We start from the raw sequence: 14,225 nt of genomic DNA, 5'->3' as shown, positions 1-14,225 counted from the left end.
TAAAATTAATGGTACCACAGGTTATAAAGAGTTTGCAGCCAGCTAATCCATTTCAGAGTGGCCTAAATCCTTTGCTGTGTGGTTGCTGTTTGCAAAGATATTGGTGACAGCATTGACCTGGGTAATGTAACCTTGGAAAAAGCAAACCTGGAATAGAGAATGGGTGAGAGCACTGCTGTGGCTACCAGGACTTCACTTGAGGTTTTAAGAGGAGCCAAGTGTCCTGTCCTTTTCTGTAGCAAGGGCAGTGTGCTGTTATTACTGTTAAAACTGTGGAGTTTCAGGTGTTTGGTCTGTGTTGATTTGAGAAAGCAGGTTAAAGCGACACGGTTTTCTGGATCATTTGCAGCAGGAGGTCTCTGATCTCTGCCTGGGCTGCTGCCACTGCTGTCCCTTGTCATGCCCATCGTGAGGCAGCCCAGCATGCTCATGAAGGGCAATGGCCTCGTGTTTTGTGCCTGTGAAACCCACGAGTGGTGATGGAGTTTCTCAGAAACACCACAAAAACCCTCTGAGCTCCTCGAGTGTGATTTCTGCTTTGCTGTAGCCAAGTGGTGAGACTGCAGGGGAGGCTCAGGGATCACACCTCAAATTGTAAATACAAATCAGCGCACTGTGTGACTGCATTGTGATCATACAACGTTAAAATGCAAGTTACCAAGCGTTTAGCCTTGGGAGCCTGGCAAGCAGAGGGAAAGGCTGTGTTGGAGTGAAAGCCCTTTCACTTTTCCTGCCTATTAATTTACGTGCCTTCAGAGTGTTGCCATTTAGCAAAGTGCCTTTTGTGTTTCTGCCAAGCTGAAGTAGCCGCTGGGAAAAACTAAGTAGGCCAAATCCTGCAAATATCTGGAGAGCTCAGCCAGGGTGGCTGATGGTGATCCAAAAGGGTGTGAGGATGGATCTGGCTTCATGCAGGCAGCACAACAATATTGAACAAAATAAAAAGCTGACATAAGAGTCAAAAAGCTGACATAAGAGTCAAAAGGTAGTTGCTGCCAGACAATGCATATAGATTTTTTTAAATTGAGTTGTTCATAGTTTGGTTGAATGTATAGAACCTGGGATCTTCAGATCTGTGCTCTGGGTTTCAGGCCATGTCAGCTGAGGGCTATTTAAAGTTATAGACCATGTCTGTCTGGCATGGCCCAGGGCAGCAGTGTCCTCACCATATAGATTCCTCAAGTTGGAGTACTTATAGAAGAGCTCGTTCTGTTCCCATGTAGTGCTTTAAATAGCTCAGCACATCACTGTTATTCCAGTGATACACATTCCAACTCCATATGAGCAAGCAGGGGAGAGATTTGTGGCTGCCAGGTATTACACAGTGAGAGCATCTCACTGCTTTCATCATCTCCTTCTGCCATCAGTGCTGTGCTGCACCGGGGGAAGGGACCGCTGTGTTTGGGGGGTGTCTAAAGGGGTTTCGCTGCTACCTCAGCCCGTATTTCTAATTGATGACAAGGACTTGGCAGGTTTGAGTTCTTTTAGCCTTTCTCCCGAGGCGCTCAGCACCGCCCTGAAGCAGCTGCGCTATCACCTGATGCAAAGACACCCCTTGCTGGCACGTCCTGCATCCGGTCCCTCCGGGACAGCGGTGCCACCTCCCATGGACGTGACAATATTTCGGCTTCGGCAGGTGGCTATTTTTGCTCGGCGGTGACGGCGAGGCCGGCCCCGCTCCGCCTGTGCGGGGGCGCCGCCGAGCCCGGGCGCGCTGGGCGGCGGCGCTCGCTGCGGATCGCGGCACCGATCCTCGGGAACTGCCCCTCTGCAAGGGAATCCGCGCAGGAATGCCCGAAGATACAGGTACAGGGCGCTGACTCCGCATTCGGGTCAGCCTAGACCTGAAATGACTCGTTGTTCGTCTGGGGATGTGGTAACTAAATCATTGATGCTGTCGTGAGAATAGCAACTCTCGGTGTTTATGTGGAAACGCAGCAGAGTGGGGAAAGATGGTTAAGTGTTTATTGTAAATTGTGCTTTGTGTTCTTTTAATTACATGAATGATGATTCGGAAATGATAATGATTCTGGTAGTTAGCTGGCAGCTCAATTTGAAAACTTCCCTTGTTTTTTTAAAATTGAAATTGACTTTAGAGTTTATATTAGACTATAATGGGGGAAAAAAACCCCGCATATTTCTTTATGCAGATATTTTGGAGTATTTTTTCTATATCCTATCTCATTGCAATCTGCCTAAACCTGTCCAAAAATAGCCTTTACAATACTGCAGTAGCAGTTATTCAAACTCAGCAGAGATTTTTACAAACTGTGTTTGAATTCAGTAAATATTTTATTATAATAATGCGGGCAGGAGGTTAGTTTGTGCTAGGTTTGTTTATGCGATATGGATTTAGCACAGAGCATATGGTGAGATTTTAAATTCTTGTGTGAATACTCTAGCTGTGCTGCACCTCTTGTGCATGGTTTATTCACATCCTGTTGGATAACACCTGTCTTTTGCCTTTGGTCCCTCTGTAATTGGTGGTAAAAGCAGAGCTCAGCTCAGTTGTGCTGTGTGCCCCGTATCAGCTGTGAGTTTCTGTTTTGATGATGATGAGTGGGAAGTTCTGGAAGAGGCATGCCTTGGAAAGGCACTGTAGGAGTGGTTGCTTGTATGTAGTAGAAGCAGGTATACATTTCAAAAAGGAACACACTTCTCAAAGCATTTTACTTTGTATTTTTGGACAATGTGAAAGAATTAAATTGAGACATATTGGCGTAGAGATTTATCGAATTTGGTGAATACTTTTTCTTATAATACAGGAACTAAAGAGAGAAGTAGCAGTGCTTTGCTGTAGGAGCCACCACAGAGGTCTTGGAAAGAGCAGTGAGCACTTCTGGGGGGATGCCCAGACCCTCTTGGTGCAGGAAAGCACTCTTGGGAAAGGCAGTGAGCGTGTGTGCTGGCCTGGGGACACTTCAGCCCTCTGTGTGGCCAGCTGGAGGGCTCGAGGGACCACATAATATGGACATTGACAGCAAAACTTCTTTCCCTTTATCCTCCTGATCATCTGGTTTCTCGTGAGACATACAGGAGAACAGGGCATTTTACTGAGAAGGCAGATAAAGCAGGGAAATACATTTGTAAAGTCATTTGTAAAGTCAAGGGGCTAATTGAGAAATAGGGTAAACCAGGCTACCAGCAGTTATTTAATGTTCTGTTCCACAGCATCTAACATGTCCATTCTTTAGGCAGGGCTGGGGCTAGGGAATTGCTCTTGCCCACTGCTGAGTGAGGCTGGCAGGATGGATGGGAAGAGCTTGTGGAGTTCCCAGTACAGAATTACTCTTTTTCTCATCTTTTCTGTGGAAAGAACCAATGGGGTCTCAGGCCCCCTCAAGCCTCCATAATGAATCACTGGTTCTTAGGGGGAAAAAACCCCAACCCCCTTATCTAAATTAAATGTACAGCTGGCACCCATGTAGTTCCCTGATCACTGTATGTATTACTCTGTTATGCATTTCTGTGTTATCCTCACAGCTCCTCATCACTGGATTTTAAACACAGACACAAGACAGGGAGAGAGCAGGGGCCAGCTCTGCAGTGGGAATAATGCTTCACTGGGATATTTAGAGGCACTTAAATGCATCTTTCCTTTAAGAAAGATCTATCAGATCTTTAAAAACATCTGTATGTTTTTAAATTCAGCCCTGAGTGTTTTGACTCAGTTGATACAAGAAGGGTTTGTTAAAACAACAACTTAAATTCCACTTTCTAATTCCAGCAGTACTTGTGTGCATCTTCTTTAATCCTGCTACAGGAAGATTGCAAATTTAATTCCCCTCTGGACTGCTGTCAACCTCACCCTCCCCAAATCACTTGATACAGCATATCAGCAATCAATACTTCTGTCCTGTTTCTCAAATAGTTAGTGAGTAAATGGAATTTGGGTCCCATATTTGTTTATTTTGATTTTCAGTAGCCACCTGTAGCTATGGAGATGAAAGGTTTCAGTGTCAACACAAAGAGAATTTGCTGGTAATTCCTTCTTGCAGAATAACATCCCTTACCAGGGCTGTGTGGTTTTGGTTCAGGGTTGGAATGTGGCCTTTGCCTTTGTTGAAAAAGCTGAACATTATTATGAACCAAACAGCTTATAATTACAGTTTAAAATACTGATGTCTAATATTTTTTCCACTCAAAAATATGTTTTCATCTCATGAAGCAAAAGGTGGTGGATTTAAAGAGGAGCCTGTAGTGCTGATAGTTACTAAAGAAAATTGTTGTATCTTTTCTAATGATGGTGGGTTGCTGTTGCAGGCCAGTGATACTTTATTTGTATGAGCCTGAAATGAAAGGCTTGTACTTTTTTATCCCAGCCTCCAGGACACAGTAATCAAAGCACCAGAACAACCCACGGAAAGGACAGGGAAGGTGCCTCCCACCCCCCAGGCCCTTTGTTTTTCCTTTCATTGTTGCCTTTAGGCTCTGGTTCCACACTATCCTTCCAGGAACCTTGGTGAGGAATTACCAAGGAATTACTGCTTTCCCTGCATTGAGAGGTAACTGGGGGGATTGCAAATATTAGGAATAAAAATTATTTTCATGTGACTCTTGTCTCTCCACTCAAATTCCATCTTTCTTTAGATAACAGTACTCTTTAAAATGTCAACATCACAGAAGGACAGGTTGGATGGGGCTTTGTGCAACAGAGAGTAGAGGAAGGTGTCCCCCAGTGCAGGAATGTTGGAACTAGGTGACTTTTAAAGCCCCTTCCAACCCATGTCATTCAAGGATTCTGAGATTATAATATCTAATTGTGTCATTTGGCCCTCTATGATTTTGGGCTTCTTTAATCACCAAGATCAGTAAAATCCATTAAACTGGTTTTTTAGAACAGAGTTAAATAATGTGACACAAATTAGTTATGTGGCCTTAATTATGTCTGTATAGTAAACAAAGAAAGTGGAAGTCTTTGTTATTTAACTTTATAGTTGAGGTTTGATTCCAGATTAAATGTGCGTTCTTAAGCATGACACTTCTTAATTTTCAGTACTTGATTTCCAAGCTCAGAAATGGCTTCTGTAGGTTCCTGTGCAAACTTGGAACAAAACACAACAAACTGGAAAAAGCATTAGGGTTGTGTTGAATTCTGCGGTTTCTGGGCATGTTTCTTTATCAGGTCTGTAATCTGCCATGAAGGTTTCTCATTTAGCTGTTGGAGAGCCTGATAGCAAAGGTGTGTGTCATCTTCTGCACAGACCAATCCTAGACTGGATCTTTTGCCAGGAGTTTGGTTTCCCTCGGGAGTTTGCTCACAGCAGAGAGGAGGTGACATTTTCTATCCCAGGCTCCTGAGCAGAGCATGACCAGGGACTTGTGAATCCTCTCCCTTCTGTCACTGCCATCAGCTTGTCTTGTTCTGCTTCCAAAGTGTTCCTGTCTCACCCAAATCTTTTCCTTATCTCTGGCACCTTATCCTGGTCCCCAGAGCTGTTAAATCCTGCTTAGTCTAGCAGTGACAAAGGAGCTGGGCTTAGTCAAAGGGCTTTTTACCACAAGCTGTGGATTTTGGATCCAGTGTACCTGTCACAGTGTTCACCGAGGTCAGGCTGCAGCCTTTGATCCAAATACTTACAAAAGCAGGCTGCTCTGCTTTCTTTTTGATGTTGAAAACCAATATATTGTATACTAACCTTTTTTCACCTTTTTAAGAAGCTTAAACATTTTGTCTGAAATTTTCCCTGAAGAAATGAGTTTGAGATCATCAAATGCAAGTAATGTTCATGTGAATGGTTAAAGTTTGGAAAAGCTCTCAGGCAAATATTGTGATTTTTAGGAAAGGTCCTGTGTAGGGCCAAGAGTTGGACTTGGTGATCCCTGTCAGTCTCTTCCAGCTCAGGATATTCTGTGGGTCTGCAGAAGCTATAAGCACACTGAAAACATCACTTTGCAGCACCCATAAGATGTGTAATGCAGCTTTAATAATCAGCAGTGCCACTGTCCCTCCTTCCCTGTGGTACATGCAGCAAGTGCACATCTAGATTAAGCAGTGTAGAAGTGAGTCTGAGAAGTTTATCTTATCTGACAATTCTTCAGCAAACTGTTGCTGGTTAATTTGCCCTACTTGGTCCAGAGCTAAGCAGAATTATCTACTCTGTAGCCTGGTGGAGTCAGGCTGAGTCTTGACATCAGAGATGTGTGAGCACTGGACAGTTGGCAAGAATATTGGCAGTAGTGTCCCCAGCAGACAAGTCTTGCACAAAGAAGTCCTGTGGAAGCTGCTTGTTCATTCCTTGCCAGCTTTTGTCCTTGTCAAAAAGTGAGTGCAGTCAGATCCTTTTAGGGTTTAAGGATTAATGAGGATACCTCTGCTGGAGCAGAATGTAGTCTGGGAGAAAGGCAAATTTAGAGAATCAGGTATTCAGTTGTATTTTGGTTTAAAAAAAGTAGCTTAAAGTTAAGAAGGAAATTTCTACAAATTAGGATATAATGGAAGAATTTAATTTTGAATGAACTCTTTAGTCAGTTATTATCTGGTGAGTATTCTCAGATCATTACATTCCATCAGTAATTAATTATTTCACTTATTAAATATGTTGATTTTTTCTTCTGCTGCTTTGAAGACTGATATAGATACCTTAAGGCATAAAGGTAGAATGCTGAAAATTGCCATGTAAACTTATCTCCTTAAATATGGTTATAAACCTAAGTTAAAATGTGAAGTTCCCTAATAGAATTAGTTTCTCAGAATTGTCAGAAGTTGAAATTTCAACCTAAACCATATTAAGTGTCAATGTTTTAAAACATAAACTAATCTATGATTAATTATATGATTTTGTTGTGCTAGATGGAAGAGTAAGTGTTTAAAACTGTCTTCAGAAGGACCTCTTTGTAATGATCTCAGAGGCACTGTATTCCCATGGGCGTTTTGTGTGAAATACTTAGTAGCTCAGTTCTGAACTGAGATAAAAGAAAAATAATTACTTCTTTGTCTGCAGTGTATATTTTAAATATGCTTTGTGTTACTTCAAAATTAATAGAAAAATTCCAAAAGAAATTTCAAAGAAGAATTAAAAAAAAAAAAAAAAAAAACGCTAAACCTAAATATTTTCCTTTTTAAATTTCTTTTGTAGCTGCGTTACTGTTTTTAATTACAAACCTTATTTTAGAGACACAAAGGGAAGGAAATGTGTGAAGTCCTGTCCTGTAGGTCTGGACACTGAGCACCAAATACATCATGAGAAACAAACTTTAGTGTTTTCTGTCACATTTTCAATTTGCAACCATTGCCAGAAACCAAAGAAACCCAACTTTGCAACAATTTTCAGTCTTCTGCTGCTTTGCAGAATGTGCAGCATTGGACTCCGAGGGACAAGAAAGCAAGTAGAAAAGCAGTGTTTTCTCTGGGAATGGGGGGCTGTTGTCACTTTAGGGAAGGGGGATGTTTGGAGGGTGGGCAGTGCTCTGGCTTCCTCCTGGCCCTGCTCTGTATTCCTGCGGCTGGAATTCCTGAGCTGGCTTTCTCTGCCCTGTGGGACACACACAGCATCATCTGGCAGCTCCTGCACTGGCCAGGCACGGATGCCTCTGCAGAGATGCTGCTCCGAAAGGCTGGAACGGGGGGATAGTTGAGTGTGAAGAAAAGTCAGTTGTTTAATGATTTTTTATTTCAAATGCAACTGTTTAGGCCAAATGTTCTAGCTATGGTCAGCTCCTTTTAAGTTAAGTCTTTCCTGAGTTACATGCTACGAATTTGATGCTTGTTAGCAAATGTGGAGAGAGCAAACTTTTATTTATAGTTATTATAGTTGCACTTTTAGCTGCTACTCTAGTAACTAACTCAGGAAAATACTTTGTTTTGGTTTCTTACAGGGCTGATTCTTTTTCAGGGTGGGTTATTTGTTTTGGGCAGGTTACAGTACAGAGAGATTCTTGTGTCAAAAGTAAAGTATTGCAAAGTTCAGAGTTTCCTAGTTTTTATTTGAGGAATAAGTCAGACCCTCATAGTAGCCTGAACAATCTGTACTACTTGCTCTGTGTAAGTTTGAGCATCCGCCTTTCTGTAAACTTCCAGTTGCCTGTCGTGCTTGTGTTGTTTTTATTGGAGATGTCCTTAATTATAACCAGGCCTTCAGTAATTGCTCCAAAGTTCACAATGCCTTGAGCAGGACTTTTTGACCATCAGAGAACGTGTAATTTTAGCAGACAAGGCAGAATGCTAGTGGGTGGTGAATAATGGCATGAGGAGCTCAAGCCCATGTATCTTCTGGATGAAAAAGAAACCAAACCACTTTAGTTGCAGGAGTAGAAAGTGCTGTTTTGGGTAAAACTTGCAGCAAGTCCCCTGGAAGAGTGTGTGGGAGGGAAGCTTAGCATCTTACTGAAATACCAACTCCTTCAACTCAGTGGATGTGGAAAGGCCTTTTTTGCTATTGGTGTATGAGAGGTTGCTCCATCTTGACTGGTTGGTTGGTTGGTGAGTTTATTTTGTAGCCAAAATTTAGAAAAAATCACTTTGAAATAAGCAATCCAGCCTTTGAGTAAGCATGCCGCATTGCAGAAGAAAATGTCATTAAATATGTCATTTACTTGAAATGCTTTATCTGCTTTCCTGTTATTAGTTCTTCACACAGGGAAAAAGCCAGATGTGTTGAGTTACAGTAGAGCTTCTTTATAATTAACTGCCTTGATGTTTCCTCTCTGGACTCCTAAGTACACTGTGATAAAATATTGATGCAAGTGCTGCAGCAGGACTGCAAGAATAAGGTCATATCTCACCTGTTCCACATAACACATTGAGATGCCAACTTATCTCATGCTAACAACAGCACAATAAATGCAATTTCTAATTTACATCACAAGATGGCAGCAAATTTTTAATTCACTTAATTTTCACTAACCTAGCTTAACCTAACCTCTTGAAGTCATGGTTTCCTTACAAAATGACAGAAAATTTTGTTTAATGATCAGATATGTGTGCTATTTACAGGGATGTCAATGTTTCAGAAGTATTTAAAACATCTACAGAGCTATATTTCTGCCTTAAAATCAGTAAAAAATGCATTTACTATGAACTTTAATGATCAGTAACTCACAGTGTTAAGAGTTACAAGTACCATGAAAGATATTTTGAATAAAAACTGAAGCTTTTATCTATATTCATTGATTTCTTGAAGAGAAAATATGACAAAGCTTTTTTTGAAATTCAGGCAGAGGCTTTCAAGACTTGATCATGTGGATTCTTTCTTCTAAAAGGAATTCTGATTTATTTTTGAGGTGTGTTCAGTCAAAAGCTTTCAAAGTTATGAAATAACAGGGTTGGCTTGGCTCAGCTCCTTTTGGCAGATCTTTTCTCCTGTGCTGGCCAGTCCCAGAAGTTAAAATTTTAGTCTTCTTGAGCTGATTTGTCGTAGGTGTTATTTGTAATTTCTTGTAATTTCATTCAGAAGATGCATCTATGGCTTTTAAAATGCTCTGCTTTTTGTTTTCCCCTGCAGTTTCACAACCACAGGCTGTACATAGCCAGCTGGAGAAGCCATCCAGTACTGCAATTCTCTGCAATACCTGTGGAAAACCATGCAAAGGAGAAGTTTTGAGAGTTCAGAGCAAATATTTCCATATTAAATGCTTTGTTTGCAAAGGTAAGTGTGACTGCTGCTTCTGTGAGTGGGGCATTAGCAATGGTGTGTGACTTAATGATCCTGCAAACTTCACAAGCATATTTTACAATCCAGTCCATGCCTGAAAGAATTTACTGTGAAATCCCTGACTCCTTACTGTAAGATTATAAACATCTTAAGTCCCAAAACGGGAGAATGTTTTCAATGAATATAAAGCTGTTTATATCCATATTGGAGTTTACTGTGGATTTAGGATGTCAGGAAGAAGAGCGCTTTGGGAGAACAATGCAGGGCTAGGAAAGAATGAACATTTGCAAAGAAACTCAGGTTTCCTCTCTCCCAGCTCTCTAATGCATGCCATAGGGTGCACTGTGGCCACATCTGTCCAGGTTCTCTTGTGTTGGACTGTGGTCTTTAAATTCCAGTGTGACCCTCTGTGCTTTTCCACTTTTTTGGGGGAATGACTTGGTTTGCTCCAGGGTAGTGCCTGGTAATCTAATATTGTCACGTGAATAGCAGGATGGTCACAGGAAAAGGGAATTATCTGATAAAACACCCCTTCTGTAGATCCTTGCTTATTTAAAAACCTATCTGGAAGCTGCTAAGATGTAATTTGTTTTAAATGTACAAGTGCATAAATGTTAACTGATGTTTACAGAACAACCTGCTTACTCCATTATTAACCAGTGCTTCAAATGACATTTATTAACCCTTGTAGCTCAGTCTAGAAACATGAGCGTGTCTCTGGTTCCAGATGTGTTACTGTAACTATTTCTACTCCTTTTTAGAGGGAATACTAGAAAGAAACTGTCACTATCTTTAGATATACTGATATTTTTTTTAAGCCCATGGGATTGAGTACATCCTATTAATAATTGAGGCAATCTTTAATGAGTTAGACAGACAGGACTAAATGTTCAGCTCAATAACTCTGTTCTTTGCAAAACTGCACCACAAGCAAAATAAGCATACTGCACTTTCCTAAACAACAAAAATATTTTGGTCATCTATTCAGAAGAGTTTTATATTTAAAGCAGAACACAGCCGATACATGCATCTTTTAAGCTCTTCTAAAACCAGCTGTTCTTATGGCAAATTTCAAAATTAAATCAGTTTTTAAAACCTAGCTCAGGAAAAGAGCAGCTGATCTGTTGTTCAGGAGTCTTGTCTCCTACATGAAGCCTCGGTAACATTCTGGTATTTGCTCCATATTATTATCTTTATGAAGTCCAAGCCCCCTTTATTTTTAATAGATTTGCTATGAGAAAAGACAAATTCTGCAGAGGGAGTAAGACAGAATTACATCCAATTTCTGGCTGTATAGGCCATCTCCATTTAGATGATGCCAGGTCACCAGCAAATGCAGTATGTGGTCACTGAACTGATTCCCTGATCCCAAATTTAGGCAGTGCAGAGGGCTTTTTCCCACCCCCATGCTGAGGAAGATGATGAATGCAATGCAGAAGCTGCATTGCCCCTGTCTGTCTGAAAGAGATAAGGAGTTTGTTCTGCTTCTGGCAGATTTTGGGTAAAATGAGGAAAAAAATCACAATGTTAACAAGGTAGCAGGGTAGCATCTGTCACCCACCTGTCAGTCTCTCAGCTGGCACAGGAGAGTGTCAGAGGAGTGGTTAAACTGCTGCTAGGTGTCAAGGCTCTTGGACCCCTTGAGAGTGTCAGAGGAGTGGTTAAACTGCTGCTAGGTGTCAAGGCTCCCTCCTTACTAATCATTTTGCTAAGTTTGCCCACATGATTGGTTTCTCTCATTATTTAAATGCCATAATTTCTTTTATCACCTTTCAAGGGTTTCCATCAATTTTCTGGCATTCTTCTGGTGTCTGTTTTTGTTTTGTTTCTGGGCTTTATTTGTTATTTAAGAAGCATAAATTGCTTTGTCATATGGATTGCCATATTGTTAGGTGAGAAGAGCTTTGGAACAAACAGAGCACTGAATATACATTTCACTAGCTGCATAAAAAGAGAAAAAGCAGGTTAGGCAAATGTGACTTCGATTTTTAAATTAATGGATGAAAGAATATAATTCATGTGTTAGGATTTTTTAAAAAAATGGTATTCAGTTCTGATCAGTCAGTCTGCTTTCAGCCTTGGAGGAGAGTTTTGTGCCATGACCCCTGCTGTGCACGGGCAGGGTGATGATTCTGGGAATGTATTTCTCTTATTGTTGATTCCTCCCTGTGGTGCATTTCTTTTGATGCTACTCAGCAATGCAGTTTGTCCTGTCTCACATCATCCACCAAAGATAGCACATGGAAAAAGGCTGTGTGTCCAGCATCCAGTGCAGCTGCAGGATGTCCAGGACAGATAATCCCATGTGTGGGCTGGCTGCATTGCCCTGCTGAGATGCCTGCCTGCTTGGTTGGCTGACTCTGTATTAAATCATCTTGTAGCCTGCATCAGAAAACATGTAATATTTATAAAGCTGCAGGAAATTTTGGTTCCTCTCACAGAATTTATGGCTGTACAGTGGTGGAAAATGCAAACTGATAAGAATGACAAATGACCATGGTGTGGTGTCTGGAGGTATTTGAGGTCTGTTCCAATGACCTCATCAGTGACAGATGATGTTACACTGGAAAAAGTTACACCTTTTTGAATATGTGTGAAATTTGAAACTATTTATTTGATATTTTGGATAAATTATGATGTTTTCGAGGGTCAGATACATTGAATTCTGTATTTCTACCCTTTTTTTTTTTTTTAGGGTAGAAAGGTAGTTTTGTGTATTTCCATTCTGCTGTCTGATTATTCATAGAATGGTTTGGGTTGGAAAGAAAGGACCTTAAAGATCACCTCATTCCAACGCCCCTGCCATGAGGAAGGACACCTTCAACCAGGATGTTCAAAATCCCATCCAGCCTTGGACACTTCCAGGCCTGGGGCAGCCACAACTTTTCTGGGGAGCCTTGTGAGTTTCAGAATGGTAACAGCAACTATATAGATGCCTTTTGCATTCAAATTCAATTACATAACCAAGGAAGGTTAGTATAAGGTCACTAATCCCCATGCAGTTCTTCTTTCATTCCTATCCAGTTCTTTTTACATTCCCCAGATAATGATTCTAAGCAATTCAGTGTTTAAAAAGCGAACAGCTCCTTTATTATTCAAGACTAAGAGACACATCCAGATTAAAAAATTTAACAGCAGTACTGGGATACTAGTTTTGCTCAGTATCGCTCCTTTATTATTCAAGACTAAGAGACACATCCAGATTAAAAAAATTTAACAGCAGTACTGGGAGCATCTGCTAGTTTTGCTCAGTATCAAAGTATAATGGGGGCTAGGGAGGTAAATAGGCATTATAAATAAAGTTTATACTCATATCTATTCATATGTGTTATTTCCTGTTCAGCTGCACATCTAATCTGCTAGTAAAATTCTGTAGGGAACATGCCATCTAACCTTACTTCAAATCTTTATTTTTAGTTTAAAATATATCCCATTTTAATCAGGTTTTATAGAAGTACTGTTATAATGAAGCTGATATCTTTGATATAGTAAGGCAAAGTTTCATCAGACTTCAAGGGCTTTGTTCCCATGTTTGCTAATTCTTTTTCTATTTTGTTACCACTATAATAAAAGCACCAAGGACTGTAACAAAAAGAACTGTAATAAAATATTTATGACTTAGACTGTCAAATTAAAAAAAATGTGTTGAATATAAACTATTCTGGGGCTGTCTGTCAGGTCAGGACTGCATTTAATGGAGTGGATGGTATTAGACAAATATTAACTTGGAGCTTGCTTACAGCTGTGATTTAGTAGAGCCAGTAGAGAGACAGGTTAACATGGAGTTGTAGACAGGAAGATGTAGCTGCTGTAATTATATTATCTTGGGTAGCCTCTTAGATCTTTGATAAGGATGAAATTTATTTTGTTTTATTAGTGTTTGGCAAGTATTTAATTTTCTGTGTTTTGATAGTATCCTAATATTTCCAGAGTTGCAGTGACCAATTTAAACAGAAGAACCCACACCATCTTGCTTAAGTGTTTTTTGTACATATGTGAAAAGAACTATAACTCACATCTGTGTCCTTTCCTGGTCTGACTTGATGAAAGGAAATAAACTTCCAGTCTGAGCCACAGAGGTAACAACATGACCTGTGTGCTACACCTGCTTCATTGCATCTCGTACATATCTGGTTTTACCCCTAATCAAAATTGTCCTGTTATGGGTGCAGCACATGCAGTCTTCCCTGCTGGCACAGATAGCAGTTGCAAGTGTACTTTACCTCCCATTAATTTTCATGAGGTTTTCTTTAATTAATCTGCTAGAATTTAGTACATCTTCAGCTCAGAAGGGGGTATGTGGTTCTGGGGATTAGTGTTTCTGTGATCCTGCAGTGTCCTGGGAATTGTGAAAAAGCCCAGGTCTGGATATGTCACTTCTATACGATTTTCTCAGTAGAACATGCCACAGAACCCAGAGTTATATAATTTATTGGGAAGTCCTATTAATGGGAAGGGCTAAGACAAAATATTCAGTGAAAACACCAAAAACATGGAGTAACTTGGCAATAGGAGTTATTTCTTTGTTAGATCGAATTCATCTGCTAGGATATAAATATGTTCTAAGCCATGCTGGGTAATCTGGGGGACTCACATTTGAACATAGCTGCTGGGTTTCACATTTCAAGATGG

At 40.5% G+C, this 14,225-nt stretch overlaps 1 protein-coding gene across 6 annotated transcripts in view; it reads left to right on the top strand.

Moving 5' to 3' along the window:
• ABLIM2 (actin binding LIM protein family member 2) overlaps positions 1-14,225 on the top strand; it is a 130,688-nt gene that overhangs the window by 26,970 nt on the left and 89,493 nt on the right. For 2 of the 6 annotated variants that reach the window (XM_041402751.1, XM_041402747.1), the window contains exon 2: positions 9,444-9,587. In XM_041402751.1, coding sequence (XP_041258685.1) covers positions 9,444-9,587 — 144 coding nt within the window. Of the gene's footprint in view, positions 1-1,594; positions 1,807-9,443; positions 9,588-14,225 lie in introns of those variants that run through there. The other 4 variants (XM_041402750.1, XM_041402748.1, XM_041402746.1 and 1 more) reach the window with 4 other exon arrangements.

Source organism: Onychostruthus taczanowskii, unplaced genomic scaffold (assembly GCF_017590055.1).
Source record: "Onychostruthus taczanowskii isolate IOZ18803 unplaced genomic scaffold, ASM1759005v1 scaffold2, whole genome shotgun sequence".
In the NCBI taxonomy this organism is placed as follows: Eukaryota; Metazoa; Chordata; class Aves; order Passeriformes; family Passeridae; genus Onychostruthus; species Onychostruthus taczanowskii.
This window is presented reverse-complemented; position numbering and strand designations above follow the sequence as displayed.